The 27,432-nt window shown below is 39.2% G+C and overlaps 1 protein-coding gene across 5 annotated transcripts in view; it reads right to left on the minus strand.

Annotated features, from left to right (window-relative positions):
* Window positions 1-26,926, minus strand: part of MARK1 (microtubule affinity regulating kinase 1) — a 146,245-nt gene extending 119,319 nt beyond the window's left edge. For 2 of the 5 annotated variants that reach the window (XM_057558467.1, XM_057558460.1), the window contains exons 1-2: window positions 26,067-26,926; window positions 14,332-14,391 (exon numbers count right to left, since the gene is read on the minus strand). In XM_057558467.1, coding sequence (XP_057414450.1) covers window positions 14,332-14,391; window positions 26,067-26,117 — 111 coding nt within the window. In that variant the 5' untranslated portion in view covers window positions 26,118-26,926. The remainder of the gene's footprint in view (window positions 1-14,331; window positions 14,392-26,066) is intronic. The other 3 variants (XM_057558471.1, XM_057558465.1, XM_007172063.3) reach the window with 2 other exon arrangements.
* Between the last annotated feature and the right edge of the window lie 506 nt (window positions 26,927-27,432).

The raw sequence follows: 27,432 nt of genomic DNA on the forward strand, positions 1-27,432 counted from the left end.
TCTTCCTTTCGCCTTGGTTTTGTTTCTTTGGTACCATTACTGAACAACTAACTATTGCCAAGCATGTAATGTGTATCTAATAACTTAAATCTGACAATCCATCCAACCAGGTATGTATTTTACTCATTTTACAGATAAGGAATTATACACCTTATAAATGACTAAACTGGGAATAAACCAACCTCAGGGATGTTGTGTCTACAAAATTTATGCTCTTAAGCATTACACATACCATAGGTATGTCCACTGCCAATTGAGAACACTGATGTCACCACACACCTCTCCTCCTCTGTGCCCTGCTCTGATTCCTCGTTTACCTAGCCACCTGCGGACAATTCGGATTCCCATCTGGCTTTCTTACACTTAAAAGAAGCATTTCAGTATGCCAGAAGGTTATACTTCACACTGTAAATTTAATACAACTTTTGTATTAAAATTTAACACAATTATTTTTGGGTATAAAAAGGAATAAATCCATGACTTAAAATACAGAAATTCTTAACAATTAAAATCATGTGTAATCCAGTAGTCCTAAGGTAAGCACTTAAAACTTTGGCATATTCACTTCCTTTATCTAAATGTAATAATAATAATGATGGCAGCTAACAGTTACATAGCTTCTACTAGGTGCCAGGCACTGTTCTAAGGGCATTATATGTGTTCAGTCATTTAAACCTCACAACAACCCTATAAGATAGGCACTATTGTTATTCCATTTTACAGATAAAGAACCTGAAACATAAAGAAATTAAGTGGCTTCCCAAGGTCACAGAGCTAGTAAATGGCAGAGCTTGGATTTGAACTCACACAGTCTGACTTCAGAGCATGTGCCCTTAACCAAGAAGCGATGTCGCTTCTATATCTGAACTGGGGTATACAAAGGGCGATTACCCCTCTTCAGGAGGTGGACAGGGAGAGGTTGAGCCTATGTTTTATTTCTAGACACAATCCTCCCTAAGATACTCCCCTCTACCCCAAAACATTCCTCTGGGAGATCTTTCACTACAGCTTGCCATAAGACATTACAGGCTAACACAACTGAGTCCCCAGGGGATACAAGAAAACATCTGCCTAAATTATATCTAAAAATACGGTATTATATTGTTTTAGAAACTTCCTAGCTCTTTCACTCCCACAAGTGCAAAAACCTTACAGTAAACTCATGCCAGAAATTACAATGGATGTTTGTTCTTTAAATCATTAAATTTGATTTAACTTAACACTCTAGTAGTCAAAACTTGAGTCTTTTTTAAAAATTTTTTTTTGGCTGCGTTGGGTCCTTGTTGCTGTGTGTGAGCTTTCTCTGGTTGAGGCAAGTGGGGGCTGCTCTTCTTTGTGGTGCACGGGCTTCCCATTGCGGTGGCTTCTTTTATTTAAGAGCCCGGGCTCTAAGGTGCGCAGGTTTCAGTAGTTGTGGCACACAGGCTCAGTAGTTGTGGCTCACAGGCTCTAGAGCACAGGCTCAGTAGTTGCGGCACATGGGCTTAGTTGCTCCGCGGCATGTGGGATCTTCCCAGACCAGGGCTTAAACCCGTGTCCCCTGCATTGGCTGGTGGATTCTCAACCACTGCGCCACCAGGGAAGTCCCAAAGCTTTAGTCGTTGACTAAAGACTACATCCAGTTTAGATATATTTAGTAAATCTAACAAAATCCAGTAATTATTCCTGAATATAAGCTAATAATCGTATCAACTTAAATGTCAATACACTTCCTGAATAAATTTTTTAAAGTACAGTAAAATTTTAACTGATGACTTTAACTCATGAACATGAATATGAGGGGTAGGGGGAAACCTCTCTGCAAAACACCTCAGAAGTTTATTTTTAAAATGACCAGAATTTAAAAGGCAAATACCATATCTACATAGCACCACCTCAGATTCTTAAAAGTACTTCAACGTTTTCCAGAGAATGAGTGACTCAATTGTATATATTTACTGAACACCCATCAAGTAGCTACTGTGTACACGACTGTACCAAAGGACTTTTGGAGAGGGATGTATTTTACTGACATATTCCTGCTGTTTAATAGGACACAGCAAGCAATTCTGAAAGCCAACTATACCAGCACCACTGCTTGACTGATATGGGAATCAGTTACAGGGTTCTCAGTCTCAAGGAGTTTGCAGCATTGTACGTGAGATAGGCTTAAAAAGATGACAGTACAGTGTGAAAGGACTGTCGCAAAGAGCACACAGAGTAGAAGCAACTGCGTGATAAATACTCAATCCTGGCCGAACAGAGAGCAGAGTTTCCTATTTGACATACTCTTCCCTCCCTTGGTTTTTCCCTCTCCTGGAGAGGAAGGGAAGGTAGAAGTATATATATATATATATATATAATAGAAGTATTCAACCAAGCTGGTACCAACCTTTTCTATTCAAGGCTTTCCTCCTTAGCATGCTTTTTGGCCACTAGTAGTTAAGAACTTACTAGAAAATCAATCCCCAGGTTTAAACAAGCGGCCACTGATACCAAATTTATTTCCCTCTAGTTTTTAGTATCTAAGCAGTAAGCAGAAAGAATCTAGAGTGGCCAGAAGGACCAGTGGCATAATTTAGTAGCGCCGTTCAGTCAACAAATAATTTCTATAGTGAAAAGGAGAGTACCAAAATGAGGTGTACCAATAAGTGCCAGAAGAAAAGGTAAATGACTTACCCAAGATAACTAGCTAGTGACTCATTAGCAGCTAAATAATCTTCCCCCTTAGGTCAACTGTATTCACCACTGATAAAATTCACAAAGACAGGATGCAATGAAAGGATAATTAGATACCAATCTCAGCATCTGCTAAATCCTTGTCCTAAGCCCCATGTATCACCCTATTCTTCTGCCCTAAGTCTGGAGAGGCTCTACTTTCTGGCCTACTAATTTTTTTAAGGTTACTATGGGCTTCTCTAACCTTATTCTCAATACGTACTACCACAGTGAAATGTGTACGGGATTTCATCATGAAATGTGAATCTTTTCTTAACTGGTGTCAAAGAAATAATTATTCTAATACTTGTTAAAACAGTAGAAAGAGTTTATTCAAGATTCTTGCACAGGGATATTACAATACGGAAGAAAGATCAACTCTGGATACAGCAAAGACATCTGGGGATTTACAGCCAAGGAGCACAGGGAGGGCGTCAGTGGAAGGAAAATTACTGAGGAAACATCAAGGTAGGGGGATTCTCGCTAAACTGGCCAAACAGGATTCTTGCTGGAAGCAGGTCAAGAGCTTACACATCAAAGGTAGGGGCTGAGGAACTTGATTAGATATGCAGGTGGTCAGATAGCAAGGGTATGGGATTCTCACTAAACCGATGTAGCAGAATTCTTTGCTGAGATGGGACTGTGCAGGCTGCAAGGACAGGACAGACTGGAAGGCCGAGGTCAAAGCCTAGTTGAAAAGAAGGCTCAGAGTAGCCTGAGTAAAGTGTGATCAAGGAGAGAGCCTCTGTCCCCAGCACTGGCATCTCGCCTTTACCAAACCCTTCTCCCAATATGCCAAATAAAGTTTTTATAAGCACCATATTAAAAGCTCTTTCATGGGCCATGAGAAAGCAGGCCATGGAATTCAAAACCCGGAATGTCTCTAAAACATGCCAGCATACCCAGAACACAATCTAATCATGCTGACCCTTTGCCTAAATCACCCAAGGGCCACCACTGCCCCCAGGGCCACTTCTTGCTGAGGCACGCATGCAGGGCCCTGCCTCCTCTCCCGCCTGGTCCTCTCATGAAACGCTGCCCCTCCGGGCTGCTGTCTGCCTCTGCGCCGCATGACACACAGGGCCTCTGCATAATGCTCCTCCTGCCCGACAGCCTCTTCCTCCCACCAACTCAATTTTTCACAGAGCCGCTTGGCAAAGGACTACTTATCCTTCAAGCCTTAGTTCAAAGGCTGTGAACTTTGCTTGAGCACTCGCTCCTGCTTCCCCCTTCCTTCTTTATTCTGTGTTCTGATCACTCAGATGACAAGGAGCTGTAACTTTCTACTGCACTTGTTTGTCTCTATGTCTATCTCCCTCTGCAGGCTCTGAGTCCCTCCAGAACAGGGAACAGGTTTCATTGGTCTTTGTATTCCTATCCTCTCCAGTTGAGATGAAACAAATAGAAAAGGAAATAAAAGCAAACCCTCTTTTGAAATTGTGAAAGCAGCACTGTTGATCCCCAAAGGAAAGGTAGTCATGCTTTAAAGATTCAAAGTAAACCTGTTACTATATCCCTTACAGGTAGTTCATTAAGACTGTGGACTGTTTCTCAGCTTCTGACTTGTTTACAACCTGAACTAAACTGATACAGTGGTCAAAAGAATATTAAATAATACTTTCTCAGAAGAGAGATTCAGCCTACAATCAAAGGCACCCTTTATTTTGTTGGCACCTCCCCCTCAAATAGAGTTCACCACATAAAGCTGGGAGGTGGAAGGAAGGAACACGAAATTCTTCATTATCCCCTTCTTCCATCTCACACAAATGCCACACACGTACCTCATTATCTCCAAGCAAGACAATTCCATTATTTTCTACTGCTGTCATCACCTACGGAAAGGACTGATTCATCATTTCTCCTATCCCACTTTCTTTAATAACCATCAAACGTAATTCTTTTTTCATTTTAATCAAAAGATGAGACTTATTACAATGCAATCATCATCATCATCATAGCAGTGTTTTACACAGCCTAGTAAATGGATAGCAGCATCAGAATTACCTGGGCCCTACCCTAGAGAAACTGAGTAACTACATGGAGTGAGAGGGAGCAGGGGTTAGGAAATGTGAATTTGAAATGATCTCCCCAGCTGGTCTGCAGACTCACTATATTTGACAAAAAATAACCTTGATTTATTAAAATGCTGAGTGTCAAAAAATGTGCCAAATACTACGGTAGGTAACATAAGATATACACAAGTAATTTGGAAGTAATCACTGACCTCAGAGTTCTTCCAATTGAGTTAGGAAGATAAAATTTACACACAGAGGAATTTTAGAACAATGTTTATCTCTATCATATAGAACAGTCTTCAAACGTTAGATCAAGTCCCCAATCTTTAAAACCTTTAAGTATGGACCACTTTAGAAATACTGATTTATGAATTATATATGTATTACTTTACAAACAGATTATGTACATTAAAAAACATAACATAAAAAAAGGTGAAAGTTCTTGGACATATACTAAATCTATAGTAGAGCAAACTTTATAGTAATTAATAAAACATTACTAATATTATGCAATATAAATATGTTTCTTGATTTTTTAAATCTTGGGTTAACGATTGGTAATACAGAGATTTGAAGGACTGGTTACCAGTTAAATTTATGTCAGTACTTGATCTCAATGACTGTCATGGATAAAAAAAAGTACCTCATACAAATAAAAGCAGTGCATCTCTGGTTACATTTATTTATTTATGATGTACATATTTCCATCTATCCACCAATTATGAGAAAAATTTTTATAAAAGTAATGTTAGGAGACAGCTTCCTGATGACAATTAGCTGTTCTTGAAAAATATCTATTTTAATAATTGTAACAAATGGCTTCTAAAATCTAAGATTTTGATCTGCAAGATTTATAAACAGGTTTGAAAACTGTCCATATTTTAGAGTATACAGATATGAGAAATGACACAGTTTAGGGTAATAAAACTATAAGTATGAAAATTTCTGAACACCCATTTTCAAAAAGCTTACTCCAGGCTTTCTATAGTATAGCAGGCAAGATATTGTAAAGAGTCCCCCAAGATAAAACACACTTTTTTTAATGCACTGCTGAGCTTGAAAGGCATAAGAGAAACATCCAAAGAAAAAAACAAAACAAATAAACAAATATAAAAGACAAACTCCAGCTGAAAGCTACCACAAAAGCCAGCATTGCCCTAGGATCAAATACTAAGCCTTGGACCCACTACAAGGTGGGAGAGCTGAATCTACAACATCCTCATTGAGCCAGGATCCATAGAGGAGACAAAAGTGTCCCAGGTCAGTAGGGGTTCCCATTAGGGGCAATCACAAACCCTCTATACAGGAAATCATCCTCAATTTGGTCTTCCAAGTTTCACACAGATAAAATCAGGCAAATATGAGTTCATCAGCAAAGATCAGCAAATAAAGGGAAAAAAACAAGTCACAGTGAACAAGTAGATACAAACGAGGACTAAATCCCCAGGGACTTCAGGTAATGGAATTTCTAGGCATAGAATGTAAATAACTATATTTTAAATGTTAAAAAAAATGAAGATCAAATCACAAAAGTAAACAAAGACCAACAGAATATAAAAAAAGCCAGTTTGGTCTAAGATAAAACCTTAGAACTTTTAGAGATGAAAAACAGTATTAACAAAACTAAAAACTCAACAGATGGGGAAACAGAAGAATGGCGCACGCATTGCACACTCTGGCTTTTCAGGGAATTGCCCAAGGGACTGGTTTCTGCCCAGCTCTACTCAGGGAGCTGATGGGAACTGGCATATGCTAGATGCCTAGTGGCTGCTGAGAACAAAAAGAGCTGTTTAGTGTGCTGCTGCTTCAGAGCAACCACAGTACAGCAGACAGACACCAGAGGGAGCAAGAGATTACAAGCTGCCCCCCTGAAAAAAAGAAACCTAAAATTCCTCTAATCAGGAATCTACCCAGACAAGTGAAAAAGACGCAACTACAGAAAAGGTTTGAGAGCCCTGATCATCCCCAGCTGAACTGAATAGTGAAAACCTTTCTATGTATGAAGCCAGTACAGAAAGATTAGGAGAGGTAGCCATTTTTTTTTTACAGGTGTGGTTACCAACACAAAGCTACAAGGAACATAAAAACAAAAGACAAAAAAAAACACATGACCATGATCCACTCAAGGAAAGAAAATAAGTCTCCAGAAATCAAGCCTAAAGAAACCAGAGTTATACGTATTACCTGACAAGGAGTTCAAAATAACTGACATAAAGATGCTCAATGAGCTTATGAAAATGATGCATAAACAAAATCAGAATATCAATAAAGAGATAAAAGAACCAAACAGAAATTTTGCAGCTGAAGAATGAAGTAACTAAACTGAAAAATTCATTAAAGGGGTTCAACCAATTCTCGATGAAGCAGAATAAAGAATCAACAAACTTGAAGACAGGTTGTTTGTAATTATCTAGTCAGAAAAACAAAAAGAAAAAATAATGAAAAAAGAGTGAAAAAAGCCTAAAGTACTTATGGGATACCTATGGTATTTATAGGGACTAATATCCACATTTTGGGGTCTTAGAAGATGAGAGAGAAAGGACAGAAAGTTTATTTAAAGAAAAAAATGGCTGAAAAATCCCCAAATATGGAGAAGGAAATGGATATCCAGATTTAAGAAACCCAAGAGAGTTTAAATAGGATGAACCCCAAACAGGATGAACCCAAATATGTCCACACCAAGACACATTATAATCAAATTCTCGAAAGTCAAGACAGAGAATTTTGAAAGCAGCAAGAAAAAAAGTACTTGTCACATACAAAGGAACTCCCACAAACCTAGCAGCAGATTTCTCAGCAGAAAGTTTGCAGACCAGGAAAAAATGCAATTAATACATTCAAACTGGTGAAAGAAAAAACAAAAAACAAAAAACCTGCCAACCAAGAATGCTGTATCCAGGAAAACTGTCCTTCAAAATGAAGGAAGGAAAAATTTTCAAAGATAAACAAAAGCTGAGGGAATTTATCACCACTAGACCTGCCTTACAAGAAATACTAAAGGCAGTCATTCAAACTGAAACAAAAAGACACTAAACAGCAACAGGAAAGCATATGAAAATATAAAGTCTGCTGGTAAAAAGAAATACACAGACAAATACAAAATACTATAATACTGTAATGATGGTACATAAATCATTTTAATTCTGGTACATTAGTTAAAAAACAAAAATATTTTTTAAATTATAACTATAAATGTATGTTAAAGAACACAATATAAAAAGATGTAATTTGTGCAATCAATACTATAAAGTATTGAGGAGGGAAAAATAAAAGTGCAAAATTTTTGTATGAAATTGAAGTTAAATTGTTATCAGCTTAAAATAGATTGCTGTAACTATAAAACATTTTAGATGAGCCCCATGGTAACCACAAAGAAAATACCTACAGAAAACACACACACACACACACACACACACGAGAAATAAATCAAAGCATGATACTACGAAAAAAAAATCAAAACACATAAAAAGACAGCAAAAGATGTTGAGACAAAAAAAATTATAAGACAGAAAACAATTAACAAAATAACAAAAGTAAATCCTTCTCCATCAATAACTACTTTAGATATAAATAATTTAAACTCCATGCTCAAAAGACACAATGACTGAAAGGATTTAAAAAAAAAAAAAGAAAATCCCAACTAGATGCTGTTTAAAAGAGACTCACTTTAGATTTAAGGACACACATATGCTGAAAGTGAAAGCATGGAAGAAGATATCCATGCAAGTGGTAACCGAAAGAGAGCAGGTGTGGCCATATTTATATCAGACAAATTAGACTTTAAGTCAAAAAATGTCTCAAGAGACAAAGAAGGACATTATATAATGATAAAATGGTCAATTCACCAGGAAGACAGAACAATTATAAATATTTCTAGACCCAACACCAAAGCACTTAAATACACAAAGCAAACACTGACTGAAATTAGGAGAGAAATAGACAGCAACACGATAACATTAGATTTTACCACCTCACTGTTAATAACAGCTAGAACCCCAACAGAAGATCAAAGAGAAAACAGAGGACTTGAACAACACTACAGACTAAATGAACCTAACAGAAATATACAGAACATTTCACTCAACAGCAGCAGAAAGCACGTACAACGGTCTCCAGGTGACAAAACAAGTCTTAACAAATTTAAGAATACTAAAATCATACCAAATATCTTATCCAAACTGGTATAAAATTTGAAATCAATAACAGGAAGAAAAAATGGAAAATTCACATGCATGTGGAAATTAACACATTCTTGAACAACCAATGGATCAAAGAGGAAATTAAAAACATATCTTGAAACAAATGAAAACACAATACACAAAAATGTATGGAGATGAAGCAAAAGTAGTACTGAGGAGCATTTAGAGCAATAAATGCCTACATCAAAAAAAAATACACACACATATATATATATATATATATATATATATATCTCAAATAACCTAACTACACCTCAAGGAACTAGATAAAGAAGAAAAACCTAAGCCTAAAACTAGCAGAAGGAAAGATATTACAATTAAAAGTATAGCAGAAATAAATGAAATAGAGAATAGAAAAACAACAGAAAAAGTCAACAAAGAGTTGGTTTTATGCAAATTAACAAATGACATTTTTTTAGCTAGGCTAACTAAAAAAGAGAGAGAGAAGACTCAAATAAATAAAATCATAAATGAAAAGGAGACCATTCAACTGATGCCACAGAAATATAAAGGACCCTAAGGGACTGCTATGAACAATTAATTACATGCCAAGAATAACCTAGAGGAAATGGAGAAATCCCTACAAACACAACCTATTGAGACTGAACCATAAAGAAACAGAAAATCTGGGGAGATATATAACTAGTAAGAAGATAGAATTAGTAATCGAACACCTTCCAACAAAGAAAAACCCAGTACCAGATGGCTTTACTGGTGAATTCCATCAAACATTTAAAGAAGAATTAATACCAGTCCTTCTTAAACTTTTCCAAAAATTGAAGAAAGGGGAACACTTCCTAACTCATCATATGAGGCCAGCATTACATTAATACCAAAGCCAGAAAAAGACACTACAATAAAAGAAAACTAAAGGCCAATAACCCTGATGAATATAAATGCAAAAATCCTAAACATATTAGCAAACCAAATTTAAAACGTATTAAAGGATCATACACTATGACCAAGTTGAATTTATTGCAAAGATACAAAGATGGTCAACATATGATAACCAATGTAACACACCACACTAATAGAACAAAGGATAAAAATCATATGATCATCTCTATTGATGCATAAAAGGCATTTGACAAAATTCAATGCCCTTTCATGATAAAAATTCTCAACTCTCTAGGAATAGAAAAATTACCTCAGCATAATAAAAGCTTCATATGAAAAGCCCACAGCTAACATCATACTGAAAGTCTTTCCTCTAAGGTCAGGAATAAGGAAAGTATACTCACTATTGACTCTTATATTCAACACAGTACACTCATCCCTCAGTATCCTCAGGGGATAGGTTCCAGGCCCCTCTACCCCCATGGATACCGAAATCTACAGATGCTCAAGTCCCTTACATAAAATGAAAGAGTACTTGTATATAACCTACACATCCTCCCACATACTTAAATCATCTCTAGATTACTATTAAGTAATATAATAATATAATATGAATAAAAACTACGTAAATAGTTCTTAGTGCACAACAAATTCAACTTTTGCTTTATGGAACTTTCTGTAATTTTACTTTCCAAATTTTTTTTTAGTTGCAATTGGTTGGACCCATAGATGCTGACCCTGCAGATATATAGAACCAACTGTACTGGAAGTTCTAGCCAAAGCAATTAGGCAAGAAAAATAAAGGGCATCCAATTGGAAAGGAAAAAGTAGAAGTATCTCTGTTTGCGTACAAAATGATCTTATATGTAGAACACCCTACAAATTACACACACACACACAAACTGTTTGAACTATAAACAAATTCATAAAAGTTTCAGTACAAAATCAACAAATATCAGATATGCTTCTATACAGTACCAACAAACAACACACAAAAAAAATTAAGAAAACAATTCCATTTATAATAGCATCAAAAACAATAAAATGCTCAGGAATAAACTTAACCAAGGAGGCAAAATACTTTTACACTGAAAACTACAAAACATTGCTACAAGAAATTAAAGACACAAATAAATGGAAGGATCTCCTATGTCATAGATTGTAAGATTTAATGTTGATAAAATGTCCATACTACTCAAAGAAACTACAGATTCAACACACTCCCTATCAAAACCCCAATGGCATTTTTTACAGAAACAGAAAAAACAGTCCTAAAATCCACTGGGAACCATAAGGACCCTAAATAGCCAAAACAAGCTTGAGAAAGAACAAAGCTGAAGGTCTCACACTTTCTGACTTCAAAACATATTACAAAGCTACAAGTAATAAAACAGTATGGTACTGGCATATAGACAGACACATAAACCAATGGAACAAAATCTACAGACCAAAAATAAATCTATCTATATATGGTCAAACGATCTTTGACAAGAGTGCCAAGAATACACAAGGGGAAAAACACAGTCTGTTTCAACAAATGGTGCTGGGAAAACTGGATATCCAGATGTAAAAGAAAGAAAATGGACCTTTCTCTTATATAATACACAAAATTCAACTCAAAATGGATTAAAGACTTAAACTTAAGGCCTGAAACTATAAAACTCCTAAAAGAAAACATAGAGGGAAAGGTTCACTATGTTGGTCTTGGCAATGATTTCATGGATATGACACCAAAAGCACAAGCAACCAGGCAAAAATAAGTAGGTGGGATTACATCAAACTAAAAAGCTTCTGCACAGCAAAGGAAACTATCAACAGAGTGAAAAAGCAACCTATGGAATGAAAGGAAAGATTTGCAAACCGTGTATCTGAAAAGGGGTTAACATCCAAAATATGTAAGGAACTCCTACAATTCAACAGCAAAAAAACAATCAGACTCTTTTAAATGAGCAAAGGATTTGAATAGATATTTCTCCAAAGATGTATAAATGGCCAACAGGTATACGAAAAGATGCTCAACATCACTAATCACCAGGGAAATGCAAATCCAAACCACAATGAGGGGTCACTTCACACCTGTTAGAATATATTATCAAAACACAAAACCAGGAAATAACAAATGTTGACGAGGATATGGAGAAATCAGAACCCTTGTGCAGTTAGTGGTAATGTAAAATGGTGCAGCCACTATGGAAAACGGTACAGTGGTTCCTCAAAAAGTTAAAAATAGAACTACCCTATGACTCAGCAATCCCACTTCTAGGTATTTATTCAAAAGAATTGGAATCAGAAATATCAAAATATCAAAGAGATATTTGCACTCCCACATTCACTACACCATTATTCACAATAGCCAAGATATGAAAACAATCCAAATGTCCATCAATAGCTAAATGGATAAAGATACACATTCAACTGAGTATTTTTCCACCATAAAAGAAAGGAAATTCTGTCATATGCTACAACATGGATGGAATTTGAGAATATTATTCTAAATTAAATTAGCCAGTCATGGAATGATTAATACTGCATGAGTCCAGTAGGACCAAGATGGCAGAGTAGAAAGACCCTGAGCTCACCTGCTCTTAAGAACACATCAAGATCACAATGATCTGCAGAACAACCATCAATGAGAAGGACCAGAACCCACCGGAAGAGATCTTCTATAACTAAAGACATAAAGAAGGAAACACAGCAAGACAGGTAGGAGGGGCAGACTTGCAATACAGTCAAGTCCCATACTCCCAGATGGGTAACCCACAAACTGGAGAATAATTACATTCCAGAGGTTCTCCCATAGGAGTTAGAGCTCTGTGCCCATGTCAGGCTCCCCAGCCCCAGAGTCTTATACCAGGAAGACAAGCCCCCAGAGGATTTGGCTTTGAAGGCCAGCGGGGCATAATTTCGGGAGCCCCACAGGACTGGGGGAAATAGAGACTTCACCATGGAAGGGCGCACACAAAATCTCACATGTTCTAGGACCCAGGGTAAAAGCAGTAATTTGATAGAAGCCTGGACCAGACCTATCTGCGGATCTTGGAGAGTCTCCCAGAGAGGTGGGGGGCAGCTGCAGCTCACACCGCGGACCCCTTCTACCTCATGAATGCTTGTGCTCGTGGGTGCCATTGTGGAATCCCACCCCACTCATCAGCACTGAGACTTGTGTCCCCCAAAACAGCCTGTAGGACCAGTGGTGGGACGCCTCTGGCCAAGCAACTGGGTGGGGACACAGTCTCACCCATCAGCAAACAGACTGCCTAAAGACCTCCTGAGCCCACAGCACCTCTAGACATGCCTCAAATATGGCCCTGCCCACCAGAGGGCCCAGGACTCAAATCCAACCACCAGTGGACAGGCACCAGCTCCAGAATCTACTGCCCCAACCGGCTGCCTTCCAGAAAGCTTGCTCTAGCCTCTGGAGCAGCCTCACCAACCAGGGGGCAGGCACTAGATGCAAGAAAATGACAATCCAACAGCCTGCAGGCCCAGCCTGCCCACAGCAGGCCAGACCCTGCCCTGAGACCAGCAGGACCCCTGCCCTGCCCATTATCGGGCCAACACAAGCTTCAGGACACCCCACACCCCATATCCAACTCTGTCAGGAACCAGCCCCACCAGCCAATGACCTGACACCAGCTCTGGGATCCCTAGGCAACCAAACTCCAGGACCTGGTGCTGTCTGCGAGCAGTCCAGCACTAACCCCAGGACCTGGCTTCAACCACCAGTGAGTGGACAACAGCCCCAGAGTCTTCGGGATCCTGACTCTGCCCATCAGTGAGCCAGCATAAGCTCCGGGGAGCCTAGGGGTTCTGTAAACAGCCACTTCATGACCCAGTACCACTAACCAGCGGCCAGCAGCCTCTGCACAAAGCAGGGCCTGGCAAACTAGCAGACTGGGAGTCAACCAAGCCTATCAGACTGCCCACACAGCCCACAGCAACAGAAGGACCCATGCAGCCCTCATAGGGGGAACTCCTAGAGCATATCGCTTGGGTGATGAGAGGAACTGAATTCTTGGGAAACATAATCAACCTACCAGATAGAAAAAAAATAAAAACAGTATCTTAGGTAAAATGTGGTGATAGAGAAATAAGATAAAACCTCAAACAAAGAAACAAGATAAAATCCCAGAAGAAGAACTAAGTGAACTGGAGAGAAGCAATCTACACAAGAAGGTGTTCAGGGTAGTGATCATAAATATGATCAAAGAATTCAGAAGAAGAATGAATGCACAGAGTGACAACTTAGAAGTTTTTAACAAAGAGTTGGAAAATATAAAGAACAACCAAACAGAGATGAAGATTACACTAACTGAAATCAAAAATACATTAGAAACAATCAACAGTAAACTAAATGATAAATAGGAACAGATCAGCAAACCATAAGACAAAGTAGGGGAAATCACTGATGCTGAAGAGAAAAGAAGAAAAACAGAATGAAAAAAAATGAGGACAGTTTAAGAGACCTCTGGGACAACATCAAGCACACTAATATTCACATTATAGGGATCCCAGAAGGAGAAGAGAGAGAGAAAGGGGAAGAGAACATATTTGAAAACATCATAGCTGAAAACTTTTCTAACCTTGGGAAAGAAACAGATATCCAAGTCCAGTAGGCACAGAAAGTCCCATACAGGATTAACCTAAAGAGGAATACACAAAGACACACTGTAGTTAAAATGACAAACAGTTAAGACAACATTAAAAGCAACAAGGGAAAAGCAACAAACAATATACAAGGGAACTCCCATAAGGCTATCAGCTGACTTTACAGCATAAACCCTGCAGGCCAGAAGGGAGTGGCACGATATATTTAAAGTAATGAATGGGAAAGACCTACAACCAAAAATACTCTATCCAGCAATGCTCTTGTTCAGATTTGATGGAGAGATTAAAAGCTTTACAGATAAGCAAAACCTAAAAGAGTTCAGCACTATCAAACCACCTTTAAACAAATATTAAAGGAACTCCTCTAAGTGAAAAAAGAAAAGGCCACAACTAGAAACATGAAAATTACAAAATGAAAAAGCTCATCAGTAGAGGCAAATATAACAAAAAGGTAGGAAATCATTCAGGCACAAAGCTAATAGGAAGTTAAAAAGACAAAAGTAGTAAGATCATCTATATCCACAATAAGCAGTTAAGGGATACACATAACAATTAGATGTAAAATATGATATCAAAAACAGTAGTTGTGAGGGGAGGAGAGTACCAATGCAGGGTTTCGAAATCCATTTGAAATTAAGAGACCAGCAAATTAAAACAATCACATATATACAGGTTGCTAAATAAAAACCTCATGGTAACCATAAACCAAAAATCTATAATAGATATACACACAAAAAAAGAAAAAGGATACCAAACATAAAACTAAAGATAGTCATCAAATCACAAGAGAAGAAAACAAAAGAAGAAGGGAAAAAAAAGACCTATAAAAACAACCCAAAACAAGTAACAAAAGGGCAATAAGAACATACAGAGCAATAATTACCTTAAATTTAAATGGACTAAATGTTCCAATCAAAAGACACAGTCCGGCTGAATGGAAACAAACAAACAAAAAGACCCATATATATGCTGTCTACAAAAGACTCACCTCATATATAAAGACACAGACTGAAAATGAGGGGATGGAAAAAGGTATTGCATGCAAATGGAAATCTAAAGAAAGCCGGGGTAGCAACGGTTATATCAGACAAAATAGGCTTTAAAATAAAGACTGTTACAAAAGAAAAAGAAGGACACTACATAATGATTAAGGGATCAGTCCAAGAGGTAGATATAATAATTGTAAATATATATACATCCAACATAGGAAATCCTAAATACATAAAGCAAGTATTAACAGACATAAAGGGAGGAATCGACAGTAACACAGTAATAGTAGGAGACTTTAAAACCCCACTTACATCAATGGACAGATCATCCAGATAGAAAATCAATAAGGAAACACTGGCCTTAAATGACACAATAGAGCAGATGGACTTAATTGATATATAGAAAGCATTCCATCAAAAGCATCAGAATACACATTCTAGAAAGAGTGGATATATGCATGTACAAAACTGATTCACTTTGCTGTACAGAAGAAACTAACACAACATTTTAAATCAACTACAAAAAAAAATTTTAATTAAAAAACAAAAACAAAAATGAATTTAGCACCATGATGAATAGAATTGCATTATTACCCAAAAACTAAAATGCAGAACTTTTTTTAATATTTGTGATTATTTTTACCAAAAGTATACTTTAAGAATAAATTATATGTCGATTTTTAATATTCTTTAAAAAAAGAATACACGTTCTTTCCAAGTGCACATGGAACACTGTCCAGGAGAGATCACATGCTAGGCTACAAAACAAGCCTTGGTAAATTTAAGAAAACTCAAATCCTATCTAGCATCTTTTCCAACCACGACACTATGAGACTAGAAATCAACTATGAGAAAAAAACTGCAAAAAACACAAACATGTGGAAGCTAAACAATATGCTACTAAACAACCAATGGATCACTGAAGAAATCAAGAAGAAATGAAAAAATACCTAGAGACAAAAGAAAATGAAAACACAACGGTCTAAATCCTATGAGACGCAGCAAAAGCAGTTCTAAGGGCGAAGTTAATAGTGATCCAAGCATCTGGGGAAACAATAAAAATCTCAAACAAGCAACCTAACCTTACACCCAAAGCAACTAGAGAAAGAACAAACAAGGTCCAAAGTTAGTAGAAAGAAAGAAATCATAAACATCAGAGCAGAATAAATGAAATAGAGACAAAGAAAACAATAGAAAAGATCAATGAAACTAAAAGATGCTTCTCTGAAAAGATAAAATTGATAAACTACTAGCCAGACTCATCAAGAAAAAAAGGGAGAGGGCACAAATCAATAAAATTAGAAATGAGGAAGAAGAAGTTACAACTGACACCACAGAAATACAAAGGATCATAAAAGACTGCTACAGGCAACTATATGCCAACAAAATGGACAACCTAGAAAAAAATGGACAAATTCTTAGAAAGGTACAACCTTCCAAGACTAAGCCAGGAAAAAATAGAAAATGTGAACAGACCAATCACAAGTACTGACATTGAAACCGTGATGAAAAATTTCCAACAAACAAAAGTCCAGGACCAGATGGCTTCACAGGTGAATTTTATCAAACATTTAGAGAAGAATTAATGCCTATCCTTTTGAAACTCTTTCCAAAAATTGCAGAGAAAGGAACACTCCCAAACTCATTCTATGAGGCCATCATAACCCTGATACCAAAACCAGACAAAGATACACCCCCCAAAAAATGTTACAGCCCAATATCACTGATGAACATAGACGCAAAAATCCTCAACAAAGTACTAGCAAAGGAGGCAAGAATACACAATGGAGAAAAGATAGTCTCTTTAATAAGTGGTGCTGGGAAAACTGGACAGCTACATGTAAAAGAATGAAATTAGAACATTCTCTAACACCACAGAGAAAAATAAACTCGAAACGGATTAAAGACCTAAATGTAATGCTGGATACTATAAAACGCTTAGAAGCAAACATAGCCCCACAAACTGTGAGGTTGGGAAGTAGATATAGTCATGTTCAAGAAGTCCAAGAATGGCTTAACTTCCTTATGTTTGTTTTAAACAATTAGTGTTGCTCTTTTTAAGACAGATAAAGAATACCAAGTGGACATGCTGTATGGCTAGGTCTTTGTTAAGTGCTCTGACATAAACCACAGCAATGTCTTTGTGGATCCATCTCCTAGAGTAATGAAAATAAAAACAAAAATAAATAAATAGAGTCTAATTAAACTGAAAAGCTTTTGCACAGCCAAGGAAAAGATAGCCCACAGAATGGGAGAAAATATTTGCAAACGAAGCGACCGACAAGTGATGAATCTCCAAAATATACAAACAGCTCATGCAGCTCTATATCAAAAAAACAAACAACTCAGTCAAAAAATGTGCAGAAGATCTAAATAGACATTTCTCCAAAGGAAACATGCAGATGGCCAAAACGCACATGAAAAGATGCTCAACATCGCTAAATATTAGAGAAATGCAGATCAAAACTACGATGAGGTATCACTTCACACTGGACAGAATGGCCATCGTCAAAAAGTCTACAAACAATAAATGCTGGAGAGGGGGTGGAGAAAAGGGAAACGTCCTACACTGCTGGTGGGAATGTAAGTTGGTACAACCAGTGTGGAGAACAGTATGGTGGTTCCTTAAAAAAGCAAAAATAGAACTACCATATGAGCCAGAAATCCCACTCCTGGGCATATTACCTGGAGAAAACCATAATTTGAAAAGATACATGCACCCCAATGTTAACTGCAGCACTATTTACAATAGCCAGGACATGGAAGTAACCTAAATGTCCATCAACAGATGAACAGATACAGAAGACGTGGCACATATATACAATGGACTATTACTCAGCAATAAAAAAAGAATGAAATAATGCCATTTGCAGCAACATGGATGGACCTAGAGATTATCATACAAAGTGAAGTAAGTCAGACAGGGAAAGACAAATATGTGATATCACTTATATGTGGAATCTAAAAAGAATGATACAAGTAAACTTATTTCAGAAACAGAAACAGACTCACGGACTTCAAAAACGAACTTACGGTTACCAAAGGGGAAACATGGGTGGGGGGGGAGGGATAAATTAGGAGTTTGGGATGAATATATACACACTACTATATATAAAATAGATAATCAACAAGGACCTACTGTATACCAGAGGGAACGCTACTCAATATTCTATAATAACCTATATGGAAAAAGAATCTGAAAAAGAATGGATATATATATATATGTATAACTGAATCACTTAGTTATACACCGGAAACTAACACAACATTGTAACTCAGCTATACTCCCAATGTAAAATAAAAAATTAAATTAAAAGATAAACAGCTCATACACCTCAATATCAAAAAAAAATCCGATTTAAAAATGAGCAGAAGAAATGAATAGACATTTCTCCAAAGAGGACATGCAGATGGCCAAGAGGCACATGAAAAGATGCTAAACACTGCTAATCATCAGGGAAATGCAAATGAAAACCACAATGAGATATCACCTCACAGCTTTTGGGATGGCTACCATCAAAAAGAACACAGATGGGCTTCCCTGGTGGCGCAGTGGTTGAGAATCTGCCTGCCAATGCAGGGGACGCGGGTTCGGGCCCTGGTCTGGGAGGATCCCACATGCCGGGGAGCAACTGGGCCCGTGAGCCACAATTACTGAGCCTGCGCGTCTGGAGCCTGTGCTCCGCAATAAGAGAGGCCGCAATGGTGAGGGGCCCGCGCACCGCGATGAAGAGTGGTCCCCACTTGCCGCAACTAGAGAAAGCCCTTGCACAGAAACGAAGTCTCAACACAGTCATAAATAAATAAATAAATAAATAAAAGAACGTGAATTAAAAAAAAAAACACACAGATAACAAATGTTGGTGAGGATGTGGATAAAAGGGAACCCTCCTACACTGTTGGTGGGAAGGTAGAGTGTTTCAGCCACTGTGGAAAACAATACGGAAGTTTCTTAAAAAACTAAAAATACAACTATCATGTGATCCAGCAATTCCGCTCCTGGGTATATACCCGAAAAAAAACCAAAAACACTAACTGGAAAAGATATATTCATGCCAATGTTCATAGCACCATTATTTATAACTGCCAAGATATGGAAGCAATCTAAGTGTCCATCAACAGACGAATGTACAAAGAAAATGTGGTGTATATGTATGCAATGGAATACTACTTAGCCATAAAAAGAATGAAATTTGGCCATTTGCAGCAGCATGGATGGACTTGGAGGGTATTATGCGAAGTAAAATAAGTCAGCCAGAGAAAGGCAAATACTGTATGCTATCACTTATATATGGAATCTAAAATACACAACAAACTAGTGAATACAGCAAAAAAGAAATAGACTCACAGATACAGAGAACAAACTAGGGTTACCAGTGGAGAAAGGGAAGAGGGGAGAAGCAATATAGAGTAGGGGATTAAGAGATACAAACTATTACATATAAAATAAGCTTCAAGATATATTGTAAAACACAAGGAATATAACCAATATTTTATAATAACTATAAATGGAGTATAACCTTTAAAAATTGTGAATCAGTACACTGTAAACCTGTAACTTACATGATATTGTACATCAACTATACTTCAAAAAAAAAAAAAAAACTGCATGAGTCCACTTAAATGAGGTATCTAAAGCAATCAAACTTGTGGTGGCCAGGGGCTAGACAGAGAGAAAAATGGGAGCTGTTCAATGAATATAAAGTTTCAGGCATGCAAGATGAAAAGGTTCTGCCTCAGTTAACAATATCGTATTGTATATTTAGAAATTTGTTAAAAAGGCAGATCTCATGTTATGTGCTTTTTCCCAGTATAAAAAATAAATTCAACAAAAAGGTTAACAGTGATTTAAATACAGCTAAAGAGTTTTAGTTAACTGAAAGATAGACCTAAACATGTTACACGCAGAAATTGTACAGCAGATTGTACTATAGATTACAGTACAGGGAAACAATGAAATAGGGGGGGAAAATGGATGAGCATCTAAGACATATGTAGCATAGAAAGAGGATTTTAGCATATCTAATCAGAGGACCAGAAACACTAGAGAGAACAGTAGTAAGGCTATATTCAGAGAGATAATGGCTGCTCCATTTCCAAAATTTATGAAAGATAAAACCCACAGAGTTTAGATCTAAACAAATCATACAGCTTGTAGTACAAAGCCACAATAACTCACAGAAAAAATGAATCAAGAAGTTAAAGCATAACTATGGAGAACAGTACGGAGGGGCCTTAAAAAACTAAAAATAGAGTTACCATATGATCCAGCAATCCCACTCCTGGGCATATATCCAGAGAGGATACATGCACCCCAATGTTCACAGCAGCACTATTTACAATAGCCAAGACATGGAAGCAATCTAAATGTCCATCAACAAATGAATAGATAAAGGAGATGTGGCACATACACACAATGGAATACTACTCAGCCTTAAATAAAGAAGGAAATAATTCCATTTGCAGCAACATGGATGGACCCAGAGATTACCATACCAAGTAAAGTAAGTCAGATAGAGAAAAACAAATATCATATGATATCACTTACATGTGGAATCTAAAAAAATGATACAAGTGAACTTATTTACAAAACAGAAATAGATTCACAGAAATAGAAAACAAACTTACGGTTATCAAAGGGGGAAAAAGGGCAGGGGGAGGGAGGATAAATTGGGAATTTGGGATTAACAGATACATACTATTATACATAAAATAGACAAACAACAAGGACCTACTGTACAGCACAGGGAACTATATTCAATATCTTGTAATAACCTATAATGGAAAAGAATCTGAAAAAAGAATGAAAAAAAGAATCTGTATAACTGAATCACTTTGGTGTACACCTGAAACTAACACAACATTGTAAATCAACTATACTTCAGTTAAAAAAAAAAAAAGAAGTTAAGGCATATGGAAGAGTTAAGGTACAACATAATCTAATCAGAGTACCAAAATAAAATTCTAAAGAGACGAGAAACAAGGCAATGTTCAAAAAGATAATATATGGTAAGTATCCAGAACTAATAAAGAAGAATATGAATTCAAAGACATGAGAAGCAAACAAGAAGAAAAGAAATCCATACTTAAATACACTGCAGTGAAAATATAACACCTAAGAAAAAGAATCTTAAAAAGAGACAGACAGAAAAGACACCTATACCTACTGGCAGATGACTTCTGAACAGAAACAATGGAAATAAGTAGACAATGGAATATCAACTTAGAATTGGAGACCGAGCAAGGCTATCTTTCAAGAAAATGGACAAAAAATATTTTCATATTTAAAAAAGAAAGTTTATGACTAACAATCCTTTACCAAAAGAACTTTGAAGATGCTATCAGGAAAAGGGAAAATGACCTCCAAAGGAAAGTCTGAGATGGAAAAGGGAATGGTAAAAAAAATAATAATAATTTAAAATATGTGGCTGATTCTAAACAACCTGAGCTTTAAAAGAATAAGAAGGAGAAGGAGAAGAAGGAGAGTTAGTAATAGCATTGAGTTCAGAAGGAAAATGATAGAAGGCAAAGACATTTTTTTCTCACAACAGACCGTCCTGCATACCCACTTTGGAGACCAGTGGTATGGCCTATACATACACAGATGTTCAGCTACAGGAGACGGCAGTGCTGGCTGCAATCATTTCAGAGGTCTTCTTAAAAACATGAGCCATGCCATAAGGGACTTGTAAGTCTGGGGTAAGGGGAAAAGAACAGGGCACTCCAGACAGAGAAAATAGCAAAGGTTCAGGAATGAGATGAGCATGGCATACCCTGTTCTTCAACCAATAAAGTATCTCATATCATCGCACATGTTCTTTTGAAATCTCTAAGACAAAAGCAAAACAAACCAAAAACCTCAAGAAGCAATAACGTGAGTAGAGCAACAGTGGAAGACATCAGATATTCGTTATGACCTTGGGCAGGTCACTTCACTCTCTGAAGGCTTTGTAGTATGTAATATCTACCGATCCCAGGGTCACTAATATATTTTGATGACAAATGAAAAAATTCAAAAGGGGAATATTATAGGACTGATCTCTTGTATATTACTACTAGTCATTGTACTGGCACTGGCGATACAGAACAAAGGAGACAAAGTAAATCAGCAATTAGAAGGCAATGTGATAGGTCCTGTGACATGAGAGGTATGCACAGGAAAATTAGAAAACCCAGCAGTAGTGGCAAAAGCATGCTTCACTCTTGCCTTTTCAAACTACTAATGTCCACCTTGGTAGTTGTTCCAGCCATCACAGTGAAATTCAGATCTATGAAAACAATCATCATCAAGAGTTTTGTTATTAAAAGTTTCAAAATAAATTTAACCAAAGTCAATTTTAAAACATCCCGAGAAGGAATCAAATCAATTTCCTTCATACTGATCAAAATTTCACCACAAAAAGCTAGTCGGGACACTTTGGATGCATAAAAATTAGCAAAATTAGAGTTTTTCTAAAACATGAAAACAATTCTTGCTCCATTTAAAAGTACATAAGAGTAACGGTAATATATTCTCTCTATCCACGCTGGAATTATCCAAGTATAATCTAACAGAAGCAAAAAAAAAAAATATATATATATATATATATATATATTTCAAATACCCATTCTCTTTCTGGACTTACACTTTACAACCTAAAATCAAACACATTTTGCATAAATTAATTCTATGATCTACAACATATGTTTTCTACTTCACTGCGAAGTATTCATTGCCTTTAAAGTTAATCATCGGTTGTTCTGTTGTATGTAGCCATTTGAGGCCTATTAATAATGCACACACAAATCCTTCATCTAAGAAAATACTCCTGAAAAAATACACACAGAATGGCCTCAGAGAAAAGCAATTCTTTCTCGCTCTACTAGATACAGTAGTAGTAAAGAGGAGAATATTTACTACTAATGTTACAGTGCTGCAACATTCTTCTTCTGAACTGTTTAATATGTATATAATATTAACATTTACTTACATATCCTCAATATATATTAGTGACATGGGGAAGGGTAGATATCACATATTCCCAAGGATACCAAATCCATTCACATATGACTAAAATGCTTATAATAACTGCAAATGACAATACAATTCAAAGATTCTTTAATTACCTTATTTGTTTAAATTAAAATATTTTTGGCAGTAATAAAATGTTTTTAGTTATGTCCTTAATATTCCAAAAGGCTTACAAGCATTTAATAGTCACACGAATGTAGATTTTCACAACCATTTTTTAAAATGTGTCAATTTAACTGAAAACAACTTCAAACAAATGTTCATTTTGATTACCATACTGGCCTTAATATATTAGCTAACAAGCAGATATGTTCCTTTATTTCACTGATGAGAGGTAAGCAAGAATGGGTAATGACATTTACTACCAACCAGAGAACAGAGAGAGACACGTATGGTGATTTAATAGCCATCACTGGTGATCCCTTTGATAAACACCTATAGCACCTATAAACCAATTTAGCCCTATTTACACACAGCTTTCTACTGTACACTATTTCTTTGGGACTATATTTACCTTTCTTCTTAAGTTCTTTGAGGGGAGAGGCCTTGTCTTAAATACTGCTTCTCTATCCCTTCCAGCTCAAAAAACAAAACTGAGTGCATACGTATTGATAAATTAACAGCCACAGTATAATAGGTAGTTCGCATGGCAGTTAGGAGAAAATCAGGATGTGGGTAAAGGAAGCTAAACGGAGCTATAGTTATGCACAATGCAACCAACAACAAGGGACAAGATCATAAAAGTGACTTTGAAATAACATGCTCAGAAACAGAGCAAATCAGTTTACTTAGCATAATCATTTTCAGAAGGTACAGCAAAATTTAGCACACTGTTATTGCTTAACTGAACCCCCCCCCCTTTTTTTTTTGGTCTTACAAGTGATGCTGCATTTTGTACTATTCCCTGATTCAGATTTCTATAATGCTATCTCATGTCTGTATAAAGCACCTTATTCATACAACTGTGGAAAGAGCTATACTATTCAAAATCCAGAAGAAAATAAAAACAATGTATTTTTCCACCTCTCCTAGGTTAAAAACACACAGAGCGTTTTGCTAATAAAAGCAAAGGTCATCATCTGTCTTACTTTTCATTCATACTGAATGACACGGTTTATTAAAGATTTTCTGTTAGAAAAATTCTGTACTACCTTGGCTTTAAAATCAACTTTAACCCAATTTTGTACCTTTTTCCGTCACCTTCTTCAATCTCTCAATCAAAATTATGTATCAATTATATTTTTAAAAACAATTAGGAGGCTTTTAAAAACAGTTACGATGTAAACTAAGTTATAAGTTACGGTAACAGCAGCCTTACACTGTATCTTTACCATTTGCAATGCACGACACTAGACAAGACAAAAGCATACTCTGAAATCTCTTCCTGGGTCTTCTACAATAGTCTCTTACCAAAATTTCTTCTCCCTTCGTATATCAAGTTTCTGTGCTCCCCTACTCTCCAAGATTTAAAAATCTGTTTATACCTCCCTCCAACATTTCAGGGGTGAGTTTGTGTGTCTTCTGTCTCATATCTTTTGTTTAAGAACGCCAAAACCCTTCATTATTTTATTTTACCAATCCTATGAAGGCAGTGGTACACCAAGAGCTGGAGCGTCAAGGAGTTAACTAGACAATCAGAAATTGGACAGCCGACCAAAACTTAGCACCCTTCTAAGGGGTACGCAAACCCAGTCAGAAAGATCAGCAAAGGCCCTCTTTACAGGTCATGAGGGCTTAAAAAAAATTATTTTTAAACCCTTTCCCACAAAGGAACTCGCGCGCACACACACAATTGCACTTTTCAGAATGTGGAAATACAACTGATCTGGTTCTTTCGGTTTTCAAGAGTTTAAACACCAGGGACATCAGCATCTAGATAAAAACTCCTGAGGGCAATTTGATCAAAGACACAGAAAATCCTTCCTTCAAAGAAATGCACCGTGTGACACTCCAAGGAGGAGGAGAGGTATTTAAAGTAAAACCTGCCCTGAATTATTACCAACGACTTGAGAAAGAGAAGCAAAAGCCGTTGGCTTCATACAGCTTTTAAACATTTTGCTGTAACCCTGGGGCCACAGAAGCTGATGGTGAAATTCTTCTGCTCATCTCTATAGAAGAGTATCACACAGCAGTAGAAACTCGGGACACACCAACACACACATCCAATCTCTACTCCCATTCTCGTCCCTTCCATTCCCGACCTTCCCCGTTTGGTGCCCAAGACCCAAATGTGGACACAGTGTTACAAAAAGCAAAGTCATGGGGCAATGCAGGCGGGTGGGAGGGCAAAGGACCGAAAGAGCCAGAAAAGCAAGGGAAAAGAGGCAGTCGGATGGCTTGTCTGTGATCATAAAGCAAACATTCGGGTGGGGATACGGAATGCGCGTGGAAATAAAGCCATCCGGGATGCCCACTCTGCCATCTCCTTGTGCCTGTCGCCCTCCATCACCCCATCCTCTCCCGGAGGACCACTCCGCGGGGAGGGCGCCACTTACGGTGCCCCCACCCTCACCCTTCAGGGGAAAGCAGTGAAATGGGGCTGGAAGGGAGGATGGGGGCTCAGCCCGGGACGACGGTCACGCCGGGCGCCAGGTGGTCACCCTGCGGCGGGTGGCCGCTCTGGGGACCCGGGGCGGCCCATGCGGAAGGTGAAGCGGGGGTCCGGGGAGCGTCTGGCCCCGCCGCTCCCGGGGAGGCTTCGGCTACTCACGTTCTCCGTGTCCCGCTCATTCACCGTCGGCAATGGCGTCCGGGCCGACATTTTGTGCGGGCGGCGGGGTCGGGCCGGGGTCTCGCGGGCCGGGCTGCGGGCCCCGGGAGCGAGCGGCAGGGGTTGCGGCCGCGGGCGCGAGGCCGGGGCCGGGCCGGGGCGAGCGGCTCCCACAGGCCGCGGGCGGTGCAACAAGCGGCCCCGGCGGCGGAGCGGGGGGAGAGGACGCCGCGGAAGGGGAGGGGGAGCCGCTTCCCGCGGCGGCGCCGCCGGGGGACGCGAGCCGGGGCGAGGGAGGGCTGCGGGCGAGGGCGGTTGCCCGGCGCGGGCCGGGCGGCGAGGCCGGCGGGATGCAGCGCCGAGGCTGGGAGGCGGGGCGGGAGCCGGGGGGTGGCGTCCGGGCGCCGCTAGGCTCTCCCGGCCATGGCCGAAGGTGAAGCGGCGCCGCAAATCACTGCTTGGCTCGGCCCGCCGAGCGCGGCCGGGAGCCGGGAGCCACGGCCCTGACAGCACCGCCCGCGCCGCGCCCAGGGCCCCGCCTCAGGTGAGCGGCGCCGCCCGGCCGAGCCGCAGCCACGCGCCCGCGGCCCAGCGCGGCGGCGCCCCCACTCCCGGCGCCCCGCGCCTCCGGCGCCCCCGTCCCGGCTCGGTCCGCGCGGTCCCCGCCGCCGCCACAGCCGCCGCGCCTGAGCCGGGAGGAGCGGCCCGAGCCGGCTGCGCGAGGAGCGGCGGGCGCGGCACGCTGCGCCCAGAGGCACTTGGCGGCCGCCGCCGGGTGGGCGGGCGCCAGCCGAGGGGGCCTCTCCATTCATTCCCTCATTAGGGATGCGGGGCCGCCTCCTCCTCCTCCCGCGCTCCCTCGCTCGCCTGTCCCCGTGTTTATTTTTGTTTCTCGCCCCACCCGCGGAGTACGGTCGTCTCTGAGCTTCTGGTGGTTTTTAGTTTGATTCATGTTTGGGTTTTGCCGGGGGGAGGGGACAGGGCGCTGATGCAATTGAGTGGTCCTCTTTTTGTCCGTTTCATGCGGGAAGAATGGGTACGATCCTACCCTGGATCCGACACCGCCTATCTCCAGTCTCAGGACTTTTCCCATTCTTAAATTCATCCCCTCCTCCCACGTTTCCCAGCTTTCTCAATTTCTGTCCTCCCCTGAGCCCTCTCCTGAGAGCCGTTGGGTTCAGGGTCACTGAATAGTTGGGCAGAGGGCACAAAAGCCCCTAAAAGCGCCAGCAGCCTCGGAGGCGCTGCTCCAGAACGCTGTGCGAGGCGCTCCGGCCAGGCGGCTCGCCTAGGTGCCCGGCACCGGGCGGCCTCCTTGGGAACCGGGTCGGCGGAAGAGGTCGCCAGGCGCCCGCCGCAGCACCCC

This window comes from Balaenoptera acutorostrata, chromosome 1, assembly GCF_949987535.1.
Source record: "Balaenoptera acutorostrata chromosome 1, mBalAcu1.1, whole genome shotgun sequence".
In the NCBI taxonomy this organism is placed as follows: domain Eukaryota; kingdom Metazoa; phylum Chordata; class Mammalia; order Artiodactyla; family Balaenopteridae; genus Balaenoptera; species Balaenoptera acutorostrata.